At 38.5% G+C, this 27,750-nt stretch overlaps 1 protein-coding gene across 2 annotated transcripts in view; it reads right to left on the reverse strand.

Moving 5' to 3' along the window:
* Positions 1-3,865: 3,865 nt before the first annotated feature.
* The window catches only part of TSPAN7 (tetraspanin 7), a 100,938-nt gene continuing 77,053 nt past the window's right edge, over positions 3,866-27,750 (reverse strand). For both annotated transcript variants that reach the window (XM_081950059.1, XM_081950058.1), the window contains 3 exons: positions 21,832-21,915; positions 11,414-11,486; positions 3,866-4,910 (listed from right to left, as the gene is read on the reverse strand). In XM_081950059.1, the coding sequence (XP_081806185.1) occupies positions 11,418-11,486; positions 21,832-21,915 (153 nt within the window). In that variant the 3' untranslated portion in view covers positions 3,866-4,910; positions 11,414-11,417. The remainder of the gene's footprint in view (positions 4,911-11,413; positions 11,487-21,831; positions 21,916-27,750) is intronic.

Genomic DNA, 27,750 nt, shown 5'->3' on the forward strand with positions numbered 1-27,750 from the left:
TTGCAGGGGCCATTTTGTGTGAAGTCCAGTTGCTTCTGCATTGTGTGTGAGTTAGTTGTGTGGCTTTTGTGTTGTTTATGTGTGAAGTATGAAAGTTGGTTTTTGAGCTCTTTGTCACTCTGTGAGATTTCTGCTTGTTGTTGCAGGGGCCATTTTGTGTGCTTGCATTGTGTGTGTCAGTTGTGTGGCTTTTGTGTTGTTTATGTGTGAAGTATGAAAGTTGGTTTTTGAGCTCTTTGTCACTCTGTGAGATTTCTGCTTGTTGTTGCAGGGGCCATTTTGTGTGCTTGCATTGTGTGTGTCAGTTGTGTGGCTTTTGTGTTGTTTGTGTGTGAAGTTTGAAAGTTGGTTTTTGAGCTCACCCGGTCACATGACCATGACCACCAAGCCACGCCCACCAAGCCACATCCATAGTACTGGTAGGGATTTTTTTTAGATTTCCCCACTGGTCAAGATCCATCTGGATCTTGAGCCTGTCATCTAGGGCAGGGCTTCCCAACATGCAGCCCATGCACCACAGGGAGGCAATTTGATTTTTAATGGGGGCAATTCAAAAATGAACTATTAACTGAATTTTTGAAAGCTCACTAATTGTTCTTATATATTTGTGTTTCATTTGTGTTCATATTTGTGTTTCATTCAAACAGCTGTGTTTCATTTGCCTACTGTTGTCTTTGTTAAAGTGCATTCCTTGGTCTGAAAAGAATATCTCAGCTGGGGGGAGGCAACTGCCAACCAATCAGATATGTTCCCACTAAGGATCATGGGACTGGCAGAGTCTCTCTCTCTCTCCCCCCCCCCCCCTGTGGGCTTTGCTGCTGGGTGGTTGCAGGGAGATCTGCTCTGTGAGGAGACAGAGTGGCTGGCTGTTGGGGGAAGTCCAACAGTGAGGATACAGAACCAGGACCCAAGTTTAAGTAAGAAATTGTTAGATTCACAGTTATTTTTAGTCTGTGTTTTTCCAGGCCGTGTTTGCGTTGTATGATCTTGAGGCGAGTTCAAATTGTATTTTGAATTTGTTAGATATCTTTGTTTTAATATGTACAGTAATTAATATGATCAAAGTATTACAGAAAAAGTTTTCATTAAAATTATTTTACATTTATGTATTCCAGTTCTCTATTATGTTTTGAAACTTTATTTGCTGCTTTTTCATATCCCTTCATACTATTATTTTTTTACGTTCTTCAGTACTTCTACTGTCTTTTGTTCTTTTATTTTTCTTTCATGGATGCCATGTTCTTTGGAATCTTGTTTAAACCAAGTTAATGGCCTTTTAAGCTTCCTCTGCGTGAGTAGGATTTCACTTTTTGAATAGTAAGAATTATATGTCACGGGAGGGGGGGATCAGGATTTTAGAGATGCTTAGATGGGGCATGGCCAAAAAAAGTTGGGAACCACTGGTCTAGGGTGTTGGCTATTTCTGCCAGCTTAGTATCATCTGCAAATTTGGCAAGCTCCCCTTCTATTCCTTCATCTAAGCCATTTATGAAGATATTGTAGTAGGAAGTAAGTAGTGGTACCCTACTGCTTCTTTCTCTCCATGTAAATGTATCCATTAAGTCCATTAAAAACTACTCATTGAGTAAGGTTTGACAGCCAGTTACAAATCCATCTGATGGTGATGCTATCTATCCCACTTTTTTCTAGCTTACCAAGAAATTGTGGTCTACTTTGTCGAATGCCTTGCTGAAGTCTAAGTATATTATGTCCACAGTGCTGGTCTACTAATTTAGTCACTATGTTGAAGAATGAAATAAGATTGGTTTGTCATGATCTGTTTTTAACAAACCCATGCTGACTTCTAGTTATTACTTTACTCATTTCTAGATGTTGGCAGATGTTGGAAGACTGATAGGATTAACTGCACATGTATAAAATGCCATGTATTGAATGCACAAGAGAAAAGGAAGGAGATGCTTCATTAGTTTTCCTCAAGGTATTCCAGATACTTCTTTGCAAGGGAATCCCATTCTACTGTTCTGCAAGTCATCCACTTTCTGAAATTGCTTCGTAGGAAAGGAGAAGAGTTATTGAGGTTTCAGTACCAATATTCACGTATAATCTGTAGCCAGATCTTTGCCTGGCAGTGTACAAGCTAAGTTTCTCATTTTATTTAGTTTTCATTGCAAATTGATACTGAAATACATCAGAGGAAGTTTGTGGCATGCACAAGAAGGATGGACATGTTGATGCCAGCTCTTAAATGCTGGTGCCAGTTAAGCTGTTAAAGGATACAATCAGAGACAATAAACAAGGCATCACCGCACTCCTACTCATGTTGGCAGAATCACTGCAGTAAGACATCTTTCTTGAAGCTTCATATAGCTCTGCTTCCATCAGTTTGATCAATTCTCAGGGAAGAATAGAGTTCAGTCAAGTACTGAAAGTCCACTTTTCTCTATGGGCATAATTCTTTTAACATTAAATGCATGCCCCCCTCTCTGGTTTTGCTCTATTAATTTAACTAAGCTGTTTTTTTTCCCTATTCTGGAAAATGATTAGAAAAAAGGGTCACCTCTGAGTGATGAGCTCCTCTGGGCAAAGTGGCCAATGATACACTCTCTCTTCTCTTAGCTGTTTGTAGTGATGTTACTAAATGACATATGAATGACCTGGATCTAGCCAGCATTAGGCATTCCATTCTGTCCCAGACCATTAATAAAATATACACAGGGATCCAATGTTAAAGCATTAGTTTTGAAAATAAAGCAAAACAATATTAACAACAACAGCAGCAGCAGTAAGAGTTGTAGGAAATGGTAACAACCATTTCTATTTTTAGTAATAGAACCATAGTAATTGCCAAGTTTGTCAGGTGCTAGCAGCAGGTATAAAAATATAAGCAATTCTGCTTAATTATTTCATATCAGGTTGCTGCTAATATGACCATTTCAAAAGCAGGATTGTTGTTAATTGGGCTTCTGAGGATGTACCTTACACCACAATCCTCTTGCAGACATTGTCTGACAAGAAAGAGAACAAATAACTGGTATATATTCTAGCACGATGAAATTAAATTCAAGTATAGCTTTGGCTAAAAGAGAAATGTGTTTACTGTAACCAAAGGTAATTGTTGTTGAAACCCCCTCCCCCCCCAATTTTGCATTGCAGCCAGAATAGATTCCTTCCTGGTTCCTACCAGTTCCTTTACAAATAGCCAATTATGGCACAGAAAAATGAAATTATTCCAATCAGCAATCAGTATTGCTCACTGGGCAAATCATCCTGAAAATTTAAAAATGTTGCTGCATGTATTTTAGCCCCAAAGTCCAGCATTCTAACATGCCCTTTTCTCCACTGATTGGGGGAACCATGATTCTCATTCTGAGCCTCAATGCAAGCAACAATGAGCCTGCAGAATTGGCCCCGAGATTCCTCAGAACCTGACCTCAATTGTTGATTCAAGATTCTAGTTCTGTTCCCTGGAGAACAGAGGAAAGAGCTGGGGTGGTGGGGCAGAAGGCAGTGGATTTTAGTGCGTAATGTTTATAAAAGCTTGAGAGGTGTGCAATCAGAAATCACACATGAAAATCTTTCTTTTATCAGAGTTATCTAGATGTTTCTTTATCTTCAGATGAAACCAAAACTAACATCTTGCTTTTGTATTTCACAGAATGCCACTGAAAAGCCTAGTTTAATGGCAAAACCAAACACTAAGTGAGGATGCATAAGGTAAATAACAACTGAACTAAAGGAATATGTAAGTTTAACATGATTATTAGGAAAAAAAGAACATCATATAATACACACTTTAGACCATGCTAGGAATCATATTTTCAGACATGTTTTAAAGCACATACTTTTATAAAACTGCCACTGAAAACAAGATATCAATAATACAAAAATAGAGGGAAGCCAGTAGAAATCTGTAATGGTTCCATTTATTAATATGTATATCACAAATACAATATCAATGCATTCTTGTCGGCATGCTAGACAGAGGCCTTATTAAAAAATTGTTTAGTTTTTTTAAAAAGGTCTTAAACTTTTGTTCCCCATCCTGAAAAATATTCCACACATTCTTTTTGTTATAATTATATTGATTGATTTGACAATGAATTTTGTGGCAACTTCAGTGCAAAAGGAGAATAAAACAGAAAGAAGGGCATAAGAAAAAAGTTGCATTACAGTACAATCTGATTCATAATTATCTAATCAAAGAAAGCAAAATTACTGGGTTCACAATAAGCAAACAACACACCTTAGTAATGTATTACACAAGTTCAGATTCTGAGGCAAAATGCACTAGACAAAGTCTATTGGCAAAAACACTAGGCGATACAACACTGCTCAAGAATGAAAAACATAGCAGAATATCAATACATTAATTTCCCTTAACCAGATTTTCACATTTCAAGTATTCCCCAAGTTATGTAATTTATTTTTTTCTTATTTTGGGCAGTGGTTGGAAAGGGGAGATTAGATAGACTGACACACTTTAGTAAAAGCTATAAACAAAATCGAGAAATTAAAAACTTGATAAATCAAAATAATATATATATTTCTGTACAGGCTTAATATGGATGTGTGCAACATTTATTAACCATGGTGAAAGGCTAATGGTGCCTTCCAGTCACTACATGCACAACCTAATCATTGCTGTCAAGGAATTATCTCTGCTAACTTGACAATGCAACTACTGTCTGATCAAGAACAAACATACAGTGCCATCATATCCACAGTTGTTGAGATGGAGTATACAGTACTGGATGCTCAATGGTTCAGGCTACTTTTTGTGGCGCGGCAGTACTTCATGGAATGGTACATTATGCATGGTACAAAGTTGAGAACGTGTTGTCTTTAGGTGTGTATATATGTAGTTGTGTTATGTGTGCGCTAACATTCTTTAGTAGTCTTCCAAGAAATTTCTAGTTCCTGATTGAAAACAGGTGCTGTATTTCATACTCCTGGAGAAGTACAGAAAGGAAGAGAATAATTATTGTTTTCATTTCCATCAATCATAAGATTTCTATTGTGTACAGGTAATCCTTGATTTATGACCACAATTGATCCCAAAATGTATGTTGTTAAGTGAAACATTTGTTAAGTAAGTTTGCCCCATTTTACAACCTTTCTTGCCACAGTTGTTAAGTGAATCATGTCATTTGTTAAGTTAGTAACATGGTTTTTAAGTGAATCTGGATTCTCCATTGACTTTGTTTGTCACAAGGTTACAAAATCTGATCACATGACCCCAGGACACTGCAACCATCATAAATATGAATCAGCTGCCAAGCATCTGAATTCTGATCAAGTAACAACAGGTAGTGCTGCAATAGTTGTGTGAAAAATGGTCATTACTGTTTTTCAGTATCATTGTAACTTTGAATGGTCATTAAATGAACTATTGTAAATCAAGGACTATCTGTAAATAAATTTTCTTCCAGTTGATTCTGACGGACATGTCAAGTAATTCACCAAAGATATTTGTGAAATTTCTCTGGAAGCAAGCAACCCAATATATTGGCAATAACATCTCTCACACTACAACTTCAAGGGGGGAGCTAATGAACATTTCTCCCTGCACTGCAAGTTTGGTGATTCCTTTAAGAAGTACTCCTGTAAAACCACTATCGTATTTTTCGGACTATAAGGCCTAGGTGAAAATCTGGGCAAGTCTTATACTCTGAATGTAACCGCCTGGGTTGTCTGGAGAAGGGGGAGATGAACCTGGCACTGCGCAAGAGGCGAGGCGTAAGAGAAGGTGGCTTGCTGCTTGGTCTCCTGCTTCTCCAGACAACCCAGTTGTCTGCTTCTGTTCCTGGCCCGGGAGATGGATCTGGCCAGGAGGAATAGAAGCCCCATTTTTGCAATCGGGGAGGAAAAAGAGTATTTCAGGTGCCAGGCGATCCTTGCAGCCTGGAACCACCTGCCATCTGAAACACTCTTTTTCCTCCCTGACTGCAAAAATGGGGCTTGCATTTCTCCTAGCCAGATCCATCTCCTGAGCCAGGAGTAGAAGCAGACCACCCTCTAACGGTTGACTGGAGAAGGGGGAGGCCGAGCAGCGAGCCGCCTTGCCTTACACCTCTCATACAGCGCCCGCTTCACCTGTCCCTTCTCAGTTCCAGGCAGCCGAAATCACCGCGCTGCCACCTGAAAACGCTGTTATTGTGCTCTCTGCTGCTGGAACTCCCGAGAAGAGACTGGTGAAGCGGGCGCTGCAATGCCCCCCAATCCCCTGGATCCGTGATGCAGTGCTTATTGCTACTGCTGCTATTGCGCCCAGTTACCATATCTCTTTGCTGCATAACAGATCCAGGCAGATTTTGTGGGGGAGGTGGATGGAAGAGGACCAATCTCCTCTGTATGAAGGCTTTTCTCAGGACACTAGATCTCCACTTGCTCTCCAGAAAAAGCTATTAGCATCTTTGGGATTTTGGCTAATGGAAGAAGCGCAGAATGGAAAGGAAACTTCAGAATTCAGGAGCGCTGGGTCGGGAGTCTCCCTGGAGCTTGGCATCTGCCGCATTCCAAAGTTTTCTTTCCATCCTGAGCTTCTTTCACTAGTCAAAATCCCAACGATGCAAATAGTTTTTTCCAGAGAGAAAGAGGAGATCTAGGGTCATGAGAAAAGCCTTCATGCAGAGGAGATTGATTCTCTTCCCTTGTTCCACCTCCCCCCACCCCAATCCCTCCCGATCTGTCATGCAGTGCTTATTGCTACTGCTGCTATGGAGCCCAGTTATCGTATCTCTTTGTTGCATGACAGATCCGAGCGGATTTGGTGTGTGTGTGTGTGTGTGCGTGCGTGACAAGGCAGCCTCATTTCCTTATGCTTCCCTTTTGCCATTTAGGCGCTGCTGCGAGGAACCATTAATCCAAATGGAAGGGATCCCCACCCATCCTCAACCAATGGGCTGTTCCCAGTCAAGCACAGCAGCAGCCATTCAGCAGTCCCCGCATGTCCCCTCACTAAAGAGAAGACGCGAGCTGACTACCACTTCTTAGGCCACGCGACTCACCGTCACCGCAAGTCCGAGGGAAGGGGAAAAAAATAAAGCATGGAGAGAGATGTTTAGTCCTGCCCTGCTGTGGGAGGGGTAGAGAAAAGTGGATTTGAGATCGCTAAAAGTCTTACTCTTTAAGAAGATCAAGCCCCCACGTGTTCCATTTTTGCCCTCCCTGGTCCCCAGAAGCACTTTTCAGGCCTCCCAAACTCTCTGCATGCCCCATTTTTCACAAAAAATGGGGCGTGCAGATGGTTTGGGATGCTGGAGTGCTCCTGGGTGCCGGGAAGGGCAAAAACTTTTTTTTTAAATTTACCTCTTCAAAATCTTGGTGCGTCTTATACTCCGAAAAATACAGTCAGTGAATCACTAATTTTAAAATGCTTTTTGCCATATGGTAGATGTCATAATGAATAATTAGGAATTCAAGATCGAGCTCTATTTAATCCATGGGAATTACCGTATTTTTCGGAGATGCACTTTTTTCGGAGATGCACCTTTTTTCCTCAAAAAAGAGGTTGAAAATCTGGGTGCGTCTTATACAACAAATACAGCATTTTTTTTGCCTCCTGAAGCCCCGCGCCCTTCACCAAAGTAGCCATGCATAGCCTTATGAAGGCTTCCAGAGAGCACCTGGGGGCTGGGGAGGGCAGAAATAAGCAAAAAATGGACCAATGTTTGCCCCCCCCCAGCTCCCAGCAGCACTCTGTAAGCCTCCATAAGGCTATGCATGCAGTTTTTTTGAAAGAAAACAGGCCCGTTTTAGTGAAAAATGGGCCGTTTTGGAGATGTTTGCAGAGTGCAAAAACTTTTTTTCCCCTTTTGGAAAGCTCTTTAACTGATTGATGAGAATTACATTGATCAAGTGCTGTGCCAGCAGAAACAAAGTCTTAGATGCTGCAGATTGTCAGCGATTTCCTTCTTCAGCACATGGATAAATACACCTGGAAACCTCTACCTACCTACCTACTCTCTCCCTACCTACCTACTGTATTTCTCCCCCTCTCTCTTTCTATTTCTCTCTCTCTATCCCTCTACCTACTTACCTACCTGTACACACTCTCTCTCTTCCTACCTACTTACTGTATTTCTCTATGTCTATTTCTCTCTCTCCCTCCCCCTTTACCTACCTACAGTACCTATTTCTCTCTCTTCTCTCCCTTTCTATCCCTCTACCTATTTTTTAAAAATTTGCCTCTTCAAAACCTTGGTGCGTCTTATACTCTGAAAAATACAGTATGTAATATAGACCACATGAACAAGAAGTACTGCATTGATTTCAGTGTCTTAACAGTACATGTTGTTTCTATATACAAACAACTGTTACTGGCAATGAAATTATAATACTAGAATCCCTGGAAATGTTGGACTAAGCCATTGTTCTCTGAGCTTGGTTGTTTCCTTGCAGACATTTAATTGCCCAAATTAGGTAACATCATCATTGCTAGTGGTGTTACAGGACTAGCACTGATCATGTTAACTAATTTGGATAATGAAATGTCTGCAAGCAAACAACCAAACTCAGGGAGCACCAAGGATCCCTCACATATGCTTTTTGTGTGAACCTATTCCTCCACTGAATTAAAAGTGAATTCATACAAGGATTCAGGCACTGATCTATATGCTCATATCACTTTGGATAAACTAAGATCACTGGGCATTCAGAATAGATCTAAAAGACTAATGGCTTCAAAAGCAATAAACCACATTCTGTGTCCAGAAAGTCTGGCATGCAATAGACTTGCTCTAAATATTCTGTTTCCATTTGGAATGGTTTTATAATTATAAATTTATTTATAATATTTTCTTAAACATTCATAAATTTTCAGTGGACAACGTGTTATCTGGGTCGATATATTTGCATACAATTCTAATAGTGATATTACCATTTAAATATTCATAATCATATTTTTTCAACTTCTAACATTTGTGTATACATAGTACTAATAATATGTTCTATTATATTTCAGTATACATAATATTATTTTCCCAGTTTCTACGTTTTTTTCTTTTTTCTAACTCTTATTAGAATAACCACCACGTTAAAAATATTCTATGTCTATCCATCATCTCTTGCCCTTTTTAGAATTTCAACTCTTATTAGCTTTTTGGTGAATCTGTCCTGCTTCTCCTCTGGTATCTTGTAACTCCTTTTGTCATTTTTATTTAATCTAAGTATTTTGGAATGTTTACTGCTGCATTGGGGTCATGCTCAAGCTTCTGTTCTACTGTGAAGGCCATGGAATAGCTTCCTTGCAGTGCATATTATCATAGGTGTAAGAAAGCATGCCTAGCTATGGTAAGGATCCAATTTCTCTGTGAATGGGCATGATTTATACATAAGACAGTGGTGGGATTCAAATAATTTAACAATTGGTTCACCCAGGGTCAGGTTGGTTGTCGTGGGAGGCATGGCCCATCTCTGTCCTCCAGCTCCGCTGCACATGCGGGATGGCCGACCTGACTCTAGGCAAACTGGTTGTTAAATTACCTCCCTGCTGTCAAAGTGGATCCTAGGCACTGTGCTGCAATGGAGAAATATGAAATGAAGCAGCCAGCGCGAGGAAAGGAAGCCACTTTCCCTCTTTCTTCTCCCTGCTCCTCCTTCTCCCCTTGCGCCAGCCATTCCATTTCATGTTTCTTCATTGCAGCAAAGTGTTGCACTGGGGAGCTTGCCCCACCCACCATCACCCAGATGCCATTGCTTCCCCCAAGCATTTCTTTACCCACTTGATTTCCAGCTCTGTCACATTTTTCCCTTGCATTTCTCGTCATCATGTGCAGGGAAATAAAAGTTTGTGGGACTAAAAAAAAGTTCAAACAATTCCAACTTTGTGCAGAAAAAAAAGATCTCACGAAGTTGGAATGGATTAATTTAACTTTTTTTTTAGTCCCACAAACTTTTGTTTCCCTGCACATGACGGCGAGAACCATGATGGAGAAACGCGACGGAACTAGAAATCAGATTAGCAAAGAAATCCTTGGGGGAAGCAAGGGCATTTGGGCGCCAGGCGCTGAAGTGGGTTCATCTGTCTCCAGCAGCTGCCCAGGTCCGCCGCAGGGAAGGCTGGCATCTATCGGTATTTAAACGCAGCAGCATTCCAGCAGTATGCTGGCTCACTTCAACACCCTCCCTGACCCTTTGGCGCTCCACCGGCGCTTTGGCCCCAGGCTGCTGTCTTATGTACAGGTCCTGCTCCACCCCTGCTGCTTACTGTACAGTAAGAATTTTCGCCTGAGTGACATGATCAAAGGCGCCGCATCTCTGTTTAGTTTCTGTCGCTCCTCTCTTGGACTTTTGGGGAGGATTTTATTCCCTCACTAGGAAGGAAGTTGAACGAAAGCCAGTCATGTTCCGGAAAACACAGATTTTCTGGAACACATCTAACCGGTTCGCCGAACTCCGCAAAAAAATAGATATTGGTTCTACTGAACTGGTGCGAACTGGCTGAATTCCACCACTGGGATAAGCTTATGCTGAACAAAAATACTCCTGGCTGAATGGGAATCAAATGGGTAGAAAGTCAAATCCAAGAGCACTCTAAAATTGTACCTTTGGGTTTTTTTAAAAGAAGTCAAATGAATTCTTTTTAGATCAATAGTTCTAGTGGCCAAGAAAGCTTGTCTGGATAAATTTCAACTTTTAAACCTACATCTAATCCATTACATGTAGTCATTTAAGCAGTTATTTTAGTGACCATTGAAAGTTACCATGGCACTGAAAAAAGTGACTTATGATCGTTTTTTGCACTTATAACCATTGAAGAATCCCTATGGTTACATGATCAAAATTAAGACACTTGGAAACTGATTCATATTTTAATGATTGCAATGCAAAGGTCATATGATCACCTTTTGTGCCCTTCTGACAAGCAAAGTCAATGGGGAATCCAGATTCACTTAACAACCGTGTTATTAACTTAGCCACTGCAATGATTCACTTAACAACTGTGGGAAGAATGATTGTAAAATGGGGCAAAATTCATTTAAGAACTGTCTCCTTAGCATCAGAAATTTTAGGCTCAATTGAGGTTGTAAGTTGAGGATTACCTGTACTGATTTTAAATATGGGTTTAGGGTTGCTAAGTTTTATAATGATGGGAATGAGACCACACATTCGAGAATATCAGCAGAGGTAGTATTTTAAAAACTACTTTTGTCTTTTAATTTAAAATAAAACTATGGAAAATTATATTACAGGATAGTCCTTACAGAATGCTTTTTGTTGTTCTGCTTTAACATTAATGCAAATTATTAATGCCATTCAGCACTGAATGTCTTTTCATTGATATAAACCACCCAGAATAACATTGGCTGAGGCTGATGGGAGTTGTGCTGATTGCAATTAAAAGGCCATGCTGGAGAGAACAGCTATAAAATCTATCTTTCTCCAAGTTGAAAGCAAAGCATTTGCCTGACTCTGAAAAAAGCATCTTGTATGCAGCTGTGCAGAATCTCACCTTGTTACACCATCTCATACTGATTGGCAGTAATAAACCGGGACAGACAACACGCCAACAGCATGCCAATCAGCTGCAGAAGAGAAAGGAAAAGAATCATGCATTTAATCCAGTGTCATGAAATGTACTGAGTCTGCAAAAAAGATTTTAGATTTTTAAATTTGTGGAAATATGTAAAATGAAATAATATAAAATAAAGTCTACAGCCAAAATAAAAACATCAAATTAATGCAATCAGGAAAGAGGCAGTTCTAATAATTTATTTGATACACCTCTCTTTTTATTTCCCCTCTTTTTAAGACCACACTGATTTCACTGTATTTGCCTCTAAGCAATTTATCTTTTCGAGGAAGTGGGAGTGGTATTGAAGCCATGTTATATCAGCTTTATTTTTTTCAGAATGAAGCATTGTGTTGGAAAAAGGCACTATGAGTTCATAAGATTAAGTTTAGTCTAGTAAAATACAAGGCTAGAAACTAGGAAACTATGAGGCATGAAAGTTGGTTGGGTGATTTTGGACCAATCTCTCTCTTTCAATCCACATCACAGTGTTTTTGTGGCGGGGGGGGTGGGTAAAAAGGAGGCGAAAGGAATATTAGGTAAGGGTGCCGTCTTGAGTTGTTTATAGAAATAATACAGATGAGAAAGAAAAAAATCTAATATCTATCTTGATGGGGAAGATGCATTTTAATCCTAGAAGTTCCACATATTGTTATTATCTTTCATTTTTCAATGGGCTATTGCTTAATTTTGGAAGTGCAAGTTCAGGGAATTCTACTAAGAATAGAATATAAAAATGTAATATTGGATGATTTCAGGGGTGATGTAATAAAATGTCATAATATAAATTTACTTTAAATTTAATATGCTTTAAGTTGAAAGGATGCAATAATAGTTAGGCTTAATGGATGTTTAATAATTATATCAATTTGTATACAAATATATTAGATTGATGATACTAATAATGGGGAAAACATGGAATTAAAAATTATTAGATAATGTTATCAATGCTAAAATAATAGAATGATGTCACAATAAATTTAGTTAAATATAGTTAAATTTTGAGTGTAATGTACAATGTAATAACAGCTAGTCAAATAAATGATTAATAATAATAAAGCATTTATATATACTAGATTTATAATATGAAATCTTATACAAACTGTAAGTGAGGATTATGGAGATGATGTTGAAAAGCCTTTTTATAAAAGATAAAAAATTCTATATAGAATAGATTAGAAAGACGTAATATCATTGGATGATTTCAGGATAATGTAATAAAATGTTATAATATAAATTTACTTCAAATTTAATATGTCTTATGTTGAAAGGATATAATAATAGCTGGGCTTAATGGATGCTTAATAAGTATAACAATTTGTATACATGCATATTAGATTGATGATACTAATAATGGGGGGGAAAACAACTATTAGAGAATTATCAATGCTAAAATGATTGAATGACTTAGAATAGGAGGAAGCATAATAACAATGTATACAAAGATATCTTGATTGTCAATATGTGAATTTTGATAAAATTAAAGTGAGGACCACGGAAAGGACACAGAAAGTCTTTGTAATCAATCGACACACTGTGTGTAATTGAAGAGGCTTTTATGTTATATGTGTTGTGTGTTTGTGTTTGTCTGCAAATAAAAATTTTATTAAAAAAAAATTGTAGCTATGGTATAACCTCCAGATAAAAGTACTCTTCTGAGTGGTTGCTGAGCTGAAATCAGCACAGTGAATTCTAGATTTTATTATGCTGCTTTGTATCTAGCTGCAAATGTACCTCACAGGATACTCTTTGTTTCCTTCTATGTTGGCATAGCAACAGCAAATGATGAGATACAGAATAGCTTCAGATGTTACAAATACTTTGGAATTAGCTAGCAGCATCTATTTGCAAAATTTTAAAAAATGTATAGGGAAGATGTGCAGGGTATGTGTGAATTTAACCTGCAGAATGTTGTTACAAAGCTTCTTTATTAGCTGTTAGAAACAAACACCACTAGACAAAAAAAAAGGTGAGAGACACTTACTTCTAACATACAAAACTGTTGCCCACAGAATACTGAGGCATCTCATATTTTGGAATAATGAAATTAATTTGGAATGGCTCTGTAACATGACTGGTGAGTATGTTAGAATTGAAAATATTCAAGAAAGAAGATGAAAACTATACAGGTAGTTCTTGAGTTACGAATGTAATGGAGCCTTCCCATTCCATTCATAACATGAGGATTCGTGGGAGTGAATCTCCTACCTTGAAAGGGATCACTCCCTCCTTTTGGCCACACATTCGCTTGAATGCGAGGCTCGTAAAGTGCACATAAGAGTGGGGAAGGCCATGGGGGGGGGGACTACTGATGGAACAGGCCACCTGCCTAAGACTACCCAAGGTGTCACCAGCCCACTGAAATATATCATGCTCCCCACAACTGCTTTTCCCCCCAACCTGCCATGCCAGGTTATTTACCTTGTGAAGATCTAGTAAGCAGTCTCCTCTCTAGACTCTCAGGCTTGCACTCTCCTCTGTAGTTCCATATGGGCCTCCACGGGCCTTCCCCGGCCTGTTGCAGGCCAAAATGGAATATCTGGGGGCTGCCCCCAGAAGCTCCATTTTGGTCTGCAATGGGCCAGTGGAGGCCTGCGGAGCCCCGAATGCAGTGTTGGAGGGCCAGATCCGGCCCTCAGAGGCTCCATTTTGGCCTGCAATGGGCCAGGGAGGCCTCTGGACAACTGAACGGGGCTTCTGAGGGGTGGATCTGGTCCTTGAAAGCTCCATTTCAGCCAGCAACATGCTGGGTGAGGCCCCTCAGAAGCCCTGTTCAGGGCACCCTGAAGCCTTCGGAACGCTTAAAACAACCCGACGATCCCTGAAGCCTCTGGAGGGCCTCCAGGGGGGCGGGGGAGGCTCTTTTCGCCCTCCCCAGGCTCCTATAAAGCGTCTGGAGCCTGGGGAGGGCGAAAAAAGCATGTAAAAATGGGGGGAGCACCTGTTGTGCGCGCATGTGCACTGGGGGGGTCGCGCATTGCATTATGGGTGCGGCACGCACGCACACGACCCCCCTGCGCTCCCCCCACTTGTGGCATGCGAGCCAAAAAAAGTTCGCCATCGCTGTTCTAGTAGATAAGGTTTCAGGATAGAAACCAAGAGACTGTGAGTTCTAGTTTTGCCTTAGACCTAAAAACCTGATTACTCTGGGCCAGTCACTCACTCTCAGCCCAATTCATCTCAAAGGTTTGTTATTGTGGGGTAAATAGAAGAGGGAAAAGTATTAGATATGTTTGCTACCTTGAGTTATTTATAAAATAATAGATATGGCATAAAAATATTCAGAACTAAATTTAATTATATTATTCAAGATTTAAAATGCATTGGAAGTTTTACTGATTTATTAATTAATATTAAACATTTTGCCCTACAAGTATGTCAAATGGGTTATATGCTAAAATTAAATTTAAAAAGTTCAAATTAAGAGTTAACTCCTCAAGTAAATGGTTTAGCCTTCAATTAATTAGCTACCTTGAAAAATGGGCATGTGATTTTTTTGTGCTTTATCTGCATGATAATTTTTAAAAGCATGCATACCAACTGATTAGTAATGAAAAATGCTTTCAGAAAGATACAGAGAGGGTATGAATTTAGAAGAGAACTTTGTATAGAAGTTCAACTTATAGCTATTATATCAATTACTGTATTTTTCGGAGTATAAGACACACTGGAGTATAAGACACACCAAGGTTTTGAAGAGGCAATTTTGTTAAAAAAAATAGGTAGGTAGATAGAGGGATAGAGAAAGAGAAATAGAGAGAGAGAGAGAGATAGAAATACAGTAGGGATAGAGAGAGTAGGTAGGTAGAGGGATAGAGAGAGAGAAATAGAGAGAGAAAAAATGCAGGAGAGAGAGAGAGAAACACAGTAGATAGGTAGGGAGAGAGAGAGAGAGAGAGAGAGAGAGAGAGAGAGGGTAGGTAGGTAGGTAGGTACTTAGGCAGATGATGGGAGAGAGAGAGAGAAATACAGTAGGTAGGTAGGGAGAGAGAGAAAATAGGTAGGTGGATAGAGGGATGTACATACATACATACATACATACATACATACAATAGGTAGGTAGGGAGAGAGAGAGAGTAGGTAGGTAGATAGATGTTTCCAGGTGTATTTATCCATGTGCTGGAGAAGGAAATAGCTGACAATCTGCAGCACCTAAGACTTTGTTTCTGCTGGCAAGCACTTGATCAATGTAATTCTCATCAACCACTGTAACTAAAGAGCTTGCCGAAAAGGGAGAAAAAAGTTTTTGCACTCTGCAAACCTTCCAAAAATGGCCCGTTTTTTTTCAAACAAGAGGCATGAATAGTCTTTAGGGGTTTTGCAGAGTGTTTCTGGGGGGCAAAAATGAGCAAAAACCAGCCTATTTTTTGCAAAAATGGGCCCGTTTTTTGTTTTAAAAAAAAAAGAAGCATGCATAGCCTTTAGGAAGCTTATAGAATGCTGCTGGGGGTTGGGGAGGGGGGCAAAAAATCGGGCCATTTTTCGCTCATTTCTGCCCTTCCCAGCTCCCAGGAGATCTCTAAAAGCCTCAATAAGGCTATGCACGGCCATTTTGGTGAAGAGGTGGGGCTTCGGGAGGCAAAAATTGCTGTATTCAGTGTATAAGACGCACTCAGATTTTCACCCTCTTTTTTGAGGCAAAAAGGTGTGTTTTACATTCCGAAAAATACGGTAGTTAAGAGCAAACTGATTAAAATTGGAACAAAAATGCTGCCTTCCATCTTTAACAAGGTATATTGTTCAGAGAACATGATTTTTTCTTAAAAAATCAAATAATTACAATTCTGAAATTCTGAATATTTATAAATGTTAAAAATAAAGAGCTTTCTTTGGTCAAGGTGAGCATGCATGTACTCTGGATAAGGATTGCTGATGAAAGAATAGACATATTCTTGTGTATTGCTGAACTGAGATAGATTTTTAAATAAAAATAGAGCAAAGAATTGAAGAATTATCATTTTTCTTTTGAAATCTTTTTGCTCATTTTACATGTTACGGAAAAAACTTTATATACGCTGATGGAGTATGAACTATCTGTAATCGAGAAAACACCAAGACATAATAGTAGGTGGTATAATTAAAAAATGGAGGCAGTATATAACACTCTGAACAAGGCAAATTGTATACTTAGGATTATAAGGAAAGGGACTGAAAATAAACCTACCAACATTGTAATGTAATGTTATACAAATGATACACAACATATTTGGAATATTATTCATAGTTCTGATTGCCACATAATATATAACAGCTGTAAACAGTATAGAAGAAGGTAATTCAAATGATCAAGGAGCTTGAACATCTTTTCTATGAGAAATGGCTAGAGTGTTTGGGACTCTAGCTAGTAATAAAAGTGATGGATCAAGTAAATGACTAAGGTATCATTTACCTTACCAATCATGCTGTCAGATCCCTAAAAGTGATACTGCCATTCAATTTGGAGGAGGGGGGCCTTGGAGTCGATTTATTAGCAGTACCTGTGACAACTGATATTTTACAACTGGTTTTCTGGTGCCAAAGTGCCTTGAGATCCCCTCACCTTTTGGTGGAATGTTTATGATGGCCATGTGGGATGTTTCACATTAATGTCTAATGAAATATAGCCATGGGAAAGTATGTTTATTCGGCTCTCAAGACTTCCCTCAAGCCTTCGGAACGCTCAAAACAACCCTCAGAGCAAACCGGAAGTCACTTCTGGTTTGCTCGGAGGGTCGTTTTGAGCGCTCCGAAGGCGTCAGGGAAGCCTCTGGACGGTCCCTGAAGCCTCCGGAAGGCCTCTGGGGGGGGGCGGGGGAGGCTCTTTTCGCCCTCCCCAGGCTCCTATAAAGCCTCTGGAGCCTGGGGAGGGTGAAAAATGGCTTTAAAAAAGGGTGAACTCAGCTGGCCAGAGCGCATGCGTGCTGGCCAGCTGATAGGCAGCGCCTCACGTGCCCTGACAAATGGCTCCGTGTGCCACCTGTGGCACGCGTGCCATAGGTTCGCCATCACTGATATATAGTATAATTTTTAAGTTATACATTTATATTGTGTGTATCATTCATATTAATCCAATTCACAATAACAATATTAGTAATCTCTATCACATTTTTCAAATTTAAGTAATCCTTATATTGTTCAAACATATATATTCAAAAAATGCCTAACGCCTCATCTTTATCTTCCTCTTTATCTTTCTTGTTCTATCTAAACTTTCTGTTATATATGAACAGATGTAACTAAGTGTCATTTATATTGATCCAGTTTACGCTAACACTATTAATAATCTCTATCACATTTATCAAGTTTATATAATTCTCATTATATTATTTATACATCTCCTCTTTAGTACTTCAATTGCTTTCCATTTTTCCATTTTAATCCAATTCACAATAACAGTATGAACAGATTTAACTAGATATCATTCATGTTGATCCAATACACATTAACATTATTGATTATCTCTATCACATTAATCAAATTATATAGTCTTGTTACATTGTTAAAATATACATTGAAGAAAATTACCTAACATCTGTAAACTTCTATTATTTTTATTCATTCTATAAGCAATTTGTTTTAATATTTCCCCTATCTAATTTTATTTCTGCGCCTCTAACTTATAATAGACTAATTTAATATTTAAAGGGCAATTTTTTACCCATTCTCTCTTCTCTTTTTAAGTGCTTCAATTCTTACCCAGTTTTTAATTCTGCTCCCATACTCCTCCTTTTTATCACTATTTTCATCTATCTCTTTTTTGTTCACTCTAAACATTTCTCCCAGTAGAATCTTATACTGCCAATTCTCCCAGTTATCTGCCCTTATCCTCATCTCCTTCTCCTCCTCTTCCTGCTTCTCCAATTGTTGATTTATCTGTTTTGTTTTCTTCAATATTTCTTTCTTTGTCAGCTGAATTGCCAGTCCCCTTTTTTGCTCCAGTCCTTGGTTTATTTGTTGATATAGCCAATTCACTTTTCTTTCCACTCCTTTTGCTTGTACTTTATCTAATTTTCCTCTTTCAAGCTGTTGCTTTGTTTGCTGACTTTTCTGATCGATATATTTCCCTGTTCGTATTCTATTTGCTGACTTAAGTGGTCCATTTCATCCAATCTTTTTTTTTTGTTTCCACCAGTTCATATATATTTTGGTCTTTACTTCTCATTCTTTGTGAAATATGGTCCACTTTCTGATCCATACCATTAATTAAGTTCAAAATATTTTGAAACACCAAAGCCAACTCATTAAGAAGTTCTCTAGTTCCCAGCACTGTTCCTTCAACTTCAGCCATAATGACAAAAAACATAGGGAAAACAATCATGCCTCAATCAAATCCAATGTCCAGGGAGTCCAAGATCCTGGGAGTATGCTTTGATAAGAAGAACGGTTGCAGGAACTGGGTATGTTTAGCTTAAGAGAAAGAAGGACTAGGGGAGACATGATAGCATTGTTCCAATATCTCAGGGGTTGCCACAAAGAAGAGGGAGTCAAACTATTCTCCAAGGCACCTGAGGGTAGAACAAGAAGCAATGGGTGGAAACTAATCAAGGAGAGAAGCAACTTAGAACTGAGGAGAAATTTCCTGACAGTTAGAACAATTAATCAGTGGAACAGCTTGCCTCCAGAAGTTGTGAATGCCCCAACACTGGAAGTCTTTAAGAAGATGTTGGATAGCTATTTGTCTGAAACGGTATAGGGTTTCCTGCCTAGGCAGGGGGTTGGACTAGAAGACCTCCAAGGTCTCTTCCAACTCTAGTATTGTATTGTATTGTATTGTATTGTATTGTATTGTATTGTATTGTATTGTAAGTAAGACTCTCTTCTCCAATTCCCACACTGCCTTCCTTCCAGCAGATATTTATTTCACTCAATCTCAATTTTTTTCAGAACAAAATCAATTTTCCAGAGGGATTAATCCCAGCAATTACTCAGTACTCTGTTAATCCAAAATATTTTCCAAGTTCTTTGAGTCTACTCTGTTTTTTTAGTCTTTTATTCTAGCTTCCCATGGTCTCTGTAAGTTTCCAGGAGTCTAGGAGTCATTTTCCCTTTCGTCAGTAGATGGTGATCTCACCTTTCAACATAAATCTCTATAAGAAAGGTATTTTCCGTGGCTTGCAAAAATTATTTTAGAGTCTCTTCTTTAGGGTTTTTTCTTATCCTTGGGGTAACTTTAAAGAAAAAAGAATCATCTCACTCAGCAACACAATCTCTGTTCACAGCTCTCTGCACCCCTGCACTGTCTTGGGTATTCTGACGGGTTCCTGCTTCATGGCAGGCATTTTGACTGCCACTCTTCCTCGTCTTCAGATGAGGGGGCTTTCCAAGTCAGGAGGAGAGATGTGGCTCTCCTCGACCTTCAAGGCAGTCCCCCTTTACTTCACTCCCCCTCCAGGGGGGCTGTGGCTCAGATTTGAGCCTTCCGACAGGGAGAGCTCGGAGCAGGATCGCTTTCCTCACCTGCGACACCACATGAAGTTCCTCCAGTTTTAGATTCTATTGTACTTCACAATCAGAACTCAGAACTATGATATTATTATTATTTTGCCTCACTCAGATAATGCACAAAAATTTAAATTTACTTTAGTAAGAATGTCAAACTAAAAGTATAAAATAATAAACTTGAGACAAAACATATGACCACACATTTTCCCATAGTATATTAAAATTAAGAGACAATGATGAAAAAATGATTTCTAATACATTTTACCCATGTGCCTAGTCTCAGTCCTGCATAATTAATTAAAAACAACTCATGCTGTAAGTAATATTATATAATTTTTCTGTATTTTAAAATTTAATAGTCTCATGTTAAAGTAATACCTACAAGGGATTTTTCACAATTATTTTTCTTAAATATATGTTGATCTAGATGTAATTGAAAAATATGCATCCGTATTATTTCATCATATGACCTTTGACAACAAATTTTACCAGATGATATTTTTTTTGTTTCTATGCTTTTAAATTATTGCAACCTATGGAAGAAACTTTTGATAGGAAACACAACAGAGATCTCTCAAAGGCAGCTCTAAATATATTTTTGCTTCTCTTATCTGAAGTACTGCAAACAAGAAGATTAAACTGCCACAATGAACCACCACTGAAAAGATTAATAAGTAGAACCAAGATTCTACTTCCAATGGCAGCGAGACAAAAAAAATTCTGACAAGTTGGAAAGCTCATGACAAGAGTTCTTTGTGACAATCACCTTCCATCTGCATTCAGGGTTCCTGAACATCGAGGTTGTCTCCTCCTTCCAAGGATAATGTTTGCATCTGTCATTCAGATTCTTCATAAATCTGCTTACTTTTTTGAAAAGTAATTTTGACTGCTAGTTATTATTTAATATATTTTGTTTAGTGAATGTCATAAATTAGCTATGTACTATATACAGAACTAGCTTCTTTGCTTTTCTTAACTACTATTAATCAATTTAGTGGTTAATATTGATATATAAAACAGCATTTAAACTGCTACTAATATCTTAACTGCTATCATCATTGTTCTCAGCAGCACATTACAAAAATAATCCAACTAAACAGTCAAGCAAATGACTTAAAGTAGTTGGTCTGAATACTTCTTACTACTGACAGATACAACTCAGATTATGAGATGTGACTGATAGTACTAGGTTTTATTTTAGAGGAGTATGTTGAATTAAATGACCTTTAGGAACTTTAGATCTATGAATAATCTCAGTAAATTAGAATCAGATTAATTTAATTTGGCATACTATTTTAACTATAGCAAAAAGATGGATTCAATCCTTTGTGCTTAAAACAAAAGAACTTAAAAGACACATTTTCTAATTTCTGAAGAATGAAATTCTCATGGAAAGCAGCTTCATTAGCAGGTTGTCCTGACTTTGATTTTTAGATGCAGCATTTACATAAAATTCACATTTGCTTACAACACATGCTAACAGCTTGAGTCTCAATAAAAAGAAATATTTGTTGATGGTCTTAACCATAACCCCCTAAATGGGACAAATTAAGCATATGCTTTCAACTTTCTTTTCTAAAACATGATGAGATTCCAAATTTGATATTTCTTTTAAATAAAGGCAAATCTAAGTTATGAAATTCCACATGCAAACTATGAATCAACTATATGTCATGTAGGCTGTTTATGTTCCATTTAAATTACTTTTATTACATTAACCTTTATTTGACCCAATGGAACAATCTCCCCCCCCCCCTTGAGCAGGCATTAGTTGGGCTGTAATTGATACTCTCTAGGCGAAACTCCATTTAAGTTAGAAAAAGAAAAATCAATGAACAGATGACCTAAGAGTTAATGAACAGTTTGAGGCCTGTACCTCTCCATAATCCCTCCCTGAAACTGGGCCAAACACACTTCAAAGCAATAAAATGGTATACCTGTGAGAATGCAATTCCAAAAGCCACTCCCGCTATGATTCCCATATTGGTCTCCATAAAACTGGTCACCAAATCATAACATCCCTAAAGAAAACAAAGAATATTTAATCACGCTTCAAAATTATATCCTCTTCTCCATGTTTAATACTCATTTCAAAAAGTTATTCAATTCAATATACAAAACTCAATGACACATCATTTACCAGTAATCAAAATCAGCAAGGACATAATCAGTATAACACTTTTTATAACTCATAAATTGTACATTTTAAAGTAGGATTAAAACCAAGAAAAGGAACATTTTATAAAAAGTTGTTTCCTTAATTATTCATCCTTGTAGAGAAATATGCAGTATCAATATAGCTAAATAATTATATTCATTTATAACCTTTCCATACTCTAGATATAAATTTTCTGAAATTCATCACAATCAAATATGATATAAAATACTTCTTTAATTATTCTGTCCTCACTGCATATTCTCACTACAATTGTTGAAAAAATATCAGCAAAATTACCTAATAAAATGTCCCTTTTTACATTTTCTAATTAATGTACTCACACTTTATTTCATGCTATATGACTATTATCTTATTAATATTTTAGCAGAAGAGAAACCAACTTCATCCAAGTTTATTTCTGAAACTTGCTCAAGATGAAAACCATTGCATCGGTAATACTTAAGCTGTTTGGTAAGTAAATGGAGCATACACACAATCAGATTACTCAGTTCTGGTGCCTCCAAAATATCTTGTAATTTAAACCAGTTGGCTTCTTGGTAACCAATCCAAGAATTCTGAGAGTGTGAGACAACATAACTGGACATGAAATTAGTCTAATTTATAATGGCATATAACTGTTGCAGTATGCTATATATTGGGCTGCTTTTCAATATGACCTGGAACCTTATAGCTGCTCTAAATGTAGCCTAAATGCTGGCTGATACATACTGGCATGAGAAAATCACAAAATCACTGGCATGAGAAAATCACAAATTACACTTTGATTCTTAGTGCAATTTGAAGTACTGGTTTTACATGGGTTGGCACTAGGGTACTTGCACAATTTTTTCCTGGAAAATCTTGTGACCCTCACTTCTGCAAAATGAGGAGAATAGAGGCTCAATCTGCTGTGTTTTTAGTAGTATAACTGATATAACATGATTAAGATTTATACTATATTTAATGCATCAATATTCAATGCTCTTTTATGAAAGTTTTGAAAAGTCTATGTTTTCTGCATTGATTTGCTCCCTCTATTGTAAACCTTAGAACTGAAGAAAATATATTTTTATGAAACAAACTCTATTTGGCTTTATATATTGTATGTGCCATGAAACAAAGTTTTCTAATATTTAGTCATTCCATTTGTTTTCATACAGTAGAACTGTGATGGTGAACCTATGGCATGCGTGCCACAGGTAGCATGCAGAGTCCTCTCTGCAGGCACACCAGCCGTTGCCCCAGCCCAGCTCCACCGTGCATGTGCATGTGACTCCTGCCAGGCAGCTGGTCTTTGGGGCTCTGCTGTGAATGTGCGGGCAGTGGCGCCTTCCCCGATCTCCATAGGTTCCCCCCCCCAGCGCACCCTACCTTTCTCCTCCATTTCTGCCACCTGCACCAACCTGGAAGCCAAAACAGGGTGCAGAGGTGCCACACGAGGCCCCCTGTACCCCATTTTGGGCCTGGTAAGCCTCCTGCACCAACCTGGAAGCCAAAATGGGGCATGAGGGTCGCATGTGGAGGGGGCGCTTTCATTGCATTTTGGGGATTAGGGCACACACGCACGCTTTCGGCACTCGGCACCAAAAAGGTTATCCATCACTGTACTATAAGATGCATCAATGTTTACAAACCATGATTTGTGGCAATTTTTGCTGTGTTCTTCCTGCAACATGAATTCCATAAAGCTATAAAATATACAGTACCAAACCAAGAAACTGAGCGTCGACCCACGTCAGAGTCACCATCTCAAAGAATAAAAGACGACGCCTTGTCCTACACCCAGAGAAGAGGCATCGGAATGGCAAGCTCTGTTAGCTGGTGCTAAAACCTCTTACCCTGAACAAGTTCCTCAAGAGTCTACACATGACCTAGACGGGTCCTCCGTTTTTTAAAAGAAGGCCAATTTGGTGTGTGATGACACCTCAATCCATGGTAACAACCAGACAACTTTCCTTTGTATAAATCAAGTTTCCTGATGAGCTGCAAAAGATGACCCACTTTCCTTTATAACCTGGAATATAGCAGGTTGGTCTGTTCCATCAAAAGACCAACTCTTTTTTTACTATATATCACACTTTGACATCCTCTTCTTGCAGGAAACCTGGACCTCCAGAGTGATTCAGTTAGGTGGCTATTGGATTAACTCAATACAGGCTGTCCCAAGCAAGGTGGGGGGGGGGGGGAGAACTAAAGGGGGTATTGTGACATTAGTTAATACATCCTTGCAATTTAAATGTGTACCACTGCCACCTTTCCAGCCATGGGTTGTAACTACATTACTCTTATTTAAACAGGTGGAGATTTTGCTTTTTAAAATCTATATTCCTCCACTTAATAAGAATAATGTGATTAACAAGATTTGGGACAGCATAGAAGATTTTATTCTTGGCTGTTCAGCCAAATCCCCCAAAGCTGCAATAATTATAGGGGGGGACTTAAACGCTAGAATGGGACCAAATGATCAAGCATTATTTAATCATTTTAAGATTCACTATGATGAAAATGTAACAGGAGAATCTTTGCATTCCAGACAATTTAAAGACCCTAAAGCTAATCGGGCAGGTTTTTGTGTAAGACAAATGACTGTACATTTGGATCTTTGTATCCTTAACGGGTCCCCATGGGCTGACTATCCAGCAGAATATACTTATCGAGGAGTAGGAAGAAAATCCACAGTTGATTACTGGATAATATCATATGACCTCCTGAAGTTCTTACAGAAGATGGAGGTAGACTCGCGACTGGAAAACGATCATAATACAATACTCCTTACTCTCACATTGCACCAGAAATCTCTAAGGGCAGGCACAGCCTACCTACCCAGGTTAGAGACTCAAAATACCCAGGTAAAAATTAAATGGAACAAGAAAAACGCTGAGGAAGTTACCAAATGGATGTTAGCCCCTGAAACCATAGAGCTACATACATCTCTACTAAGAAATAAGTGTGCAGGATCTTACCTAGAGGGGTTTGAATCCTTAATTTTAAATTTGAATTCGGTTCTCAGTAACAGATCACTAGCTCACTCCAAAAGGCCAGGTTCAAAGAACAAAAAATGGTTTGATAGAGATTGCGTGCAACTAAAAAGAATATATAATATGGAATACAAGAAAAGTAAAAGTGCCCCCTTTGAGGTATCACACTTACTACTTAAAGCAGCTGAAAGCACAATATAAGAACCTTCTAAAAGAAAAGAGAAGCGCGGCTCTGAAGGAGTCTTGGCATAGACTAATTACGGCAGTCAGGACAAAAAATACATCCCTTTTTTGGTACATCACCAGGGGATTGGGAAAACCTCCCCTACCCCCAACAAATTAGGTTCCGATTCATGCCTGGGAAGAATATTTTAGGGAGCTTTATACAGATTCTGACTATCTAACCAAGGAGACCCAAGCTAGTTTGGACCAAACTCCTTACTGGTCCCTGTTACACTAGAGGAGATATCCCGGTTGATTGGAGCCCTAAAGGATAATAAGGCACCCAGGGCTGATAATGTCCTGCCAGAAATAATAAAAAAGAACACCAGTTGGTGGGCTCCACTTTTAGCATCACTGTTTACATTTATAGATAAAACAGGCCATATGCCTAGAGACTGGGGAGTAGCAATTATCATACCAATTTATAAAAAAGGTAATAGAAATGACCCAGGCACTTATAGACCCATTTGTCTTCTAAGCGTTATTAGTAAACTGTATGCCAAAACATCTACATAAACTTCAAGAAGAGTACAAAAAGGGGTACGGCAGGTTGCATCCTATCCCCCTCCCTCTTTAACTTCTATATTAATCCCCTGATTGATCTCTTACAGAACCCTGATTTCCATCCTCCTAACCTAGCAGAACGCAAAGTGTCAATTCTCTTATATTCTGATGATGCCGCTGTCATTTCACAAACCCCTATAGGACTGAAGAGAGCAATTAGGGCAACACTCGGCTATTGCAGGCAAAACAAGCTGGTCCTTAACTTTGATAAATTAAAAATTTAGTAAAAGACCAAGCCAATACTCCTGGAAAATAGAAGGACATAGTTTGGAACAGGTTAGAACATTTAGATACCTTGGGGTGGTTTTCCACTCGCAAGGGACATGGAAGGCACATGGATCACACATTGCAAGTAGCCAATAGGTCCTCAAATGCAATTAAATATTTCTTTTATACAGGTGGAGGTCGTTAGTACCTGCTGCCTTAAAACTTTTTGAGGCCAAAACATTGGCACTAATTCTATATGGGGAACAAACAGGAATCCTTGCAAAAAAAGACTTGTTAGAAACCATACAAACCAAATTCCTGCAAGCCATCTTAGCTGCACCCAATGGAACTCCAAATGCCCAGTTAAGAATTGAGACAGGCATGCCTCAAATTCAGGTAAGAGCCTGGAAGATGATGATCATTCATTGGCTTAAAATGCATTTATTTCCAGAGGGGCTGTCCCCACTAGTGTTGACTGACAATTTCCCCTCCCCCTGGAAACAGGCAATTGATCACAAACTGGGCTCTTATAGGCTCTCACCGTTAATCTTAATGTCCCTAGGCTTTGATCAAGCAAAGCAAGTAGTAATTAATAGAATGAAGGACATGGAGTTCCAAGAAGAACTAAATAGGTTGCCTCTCCACAGTAGGGACAGAATCAAACAGGGTGTGTGGGAATTGGCAAGATATCTAAAGGACCTGATCTTCCCAAAACAAAGAATAGCTTTCTTCAGAGCCAGATTTAACATTCTTCCTTCAGCACTCCTTCAGTGCAGGTATAAGAGAACACCTATAGCAGAACGGGTTTGTATATGTGGTAAAGGAGAAGTAGAAGATAATTCACATGTTCTATTTACACTGTGAGCTATACAGAGCTTGTAGGTCTGCACATATTCTCCCCTTATTAGAGAGATTGCCAGGGAGGGCAGACAATTTTTATCTAGGCTTTCTCCTCCAGGACACTAACCCGGTTACCACGTATGCAGTGGCAAAGTTCTGTGCTGCTGCAATGTCCATAAGAAAAAAATTGGCTACAGAAGTATAGTTGTCATCTTGTACCAATTATCTGGAAATATCTCTAACAATCTTTGGACCATTGTATTTACTCCTATACTTAACAGCATTGCACCCAGGTAAACCAGGGAGTGACCCGAACAATCTGTTATGTTATGTATGTTATTTTCCACTTTTAATGTCAATACTTTTTAATTATATCTTAATGTCAGTACTTTTTAACATATTGTAAAAACTAATGTGTATTGTTGGTCTTTGACTGTAATAAAGATTTACTTACTTACAGTAACATATCTAATAAAGGATAGACTCTGATCACTTATTCTGTTTTCTACATTTATTTAGATTGTTAGCACATAACACGTGAAACATGTCCCAAATAATGAATTTTAAAAAGGAGACAGAAACTAATAAAAGACAGCCATAAAAACTGTCATAAACAGATTCAAGTAGACTTGCCATTTACACTAAGCAGCTGCTAATAGATTTGAATCTATTTGTTGAATTCTTTGCTTGAAGCAATAATTATTATGGGGACGTTTGTAGTCATAATAGGAGTGGTGTGGTGGGCTAGTGGTGAAGATGCTCGCCTCCCACTTGGAAGGTTAAGAGTTCAATCCTAGGTAGCGGCCAATGTTTCTCTCTCAGGGTGCAATTTTTTTTTTGCTGCAAACTCCGTGTGGTGTCAGGAAGGACATTTGCAAGTAAACATT

This window comes from Natrix helvetica (genome assembly GCF_964273705.1).
Source record: "Natrix helvetica genome assembly, chromosome: 4".
Taxonomy (NCBI): domain Eukaryota; kingdom Metazoa; phylum Chordata; class Lepidosauria; order Squamata; family Natricidae; genus Natrix; species Natrix helvetica.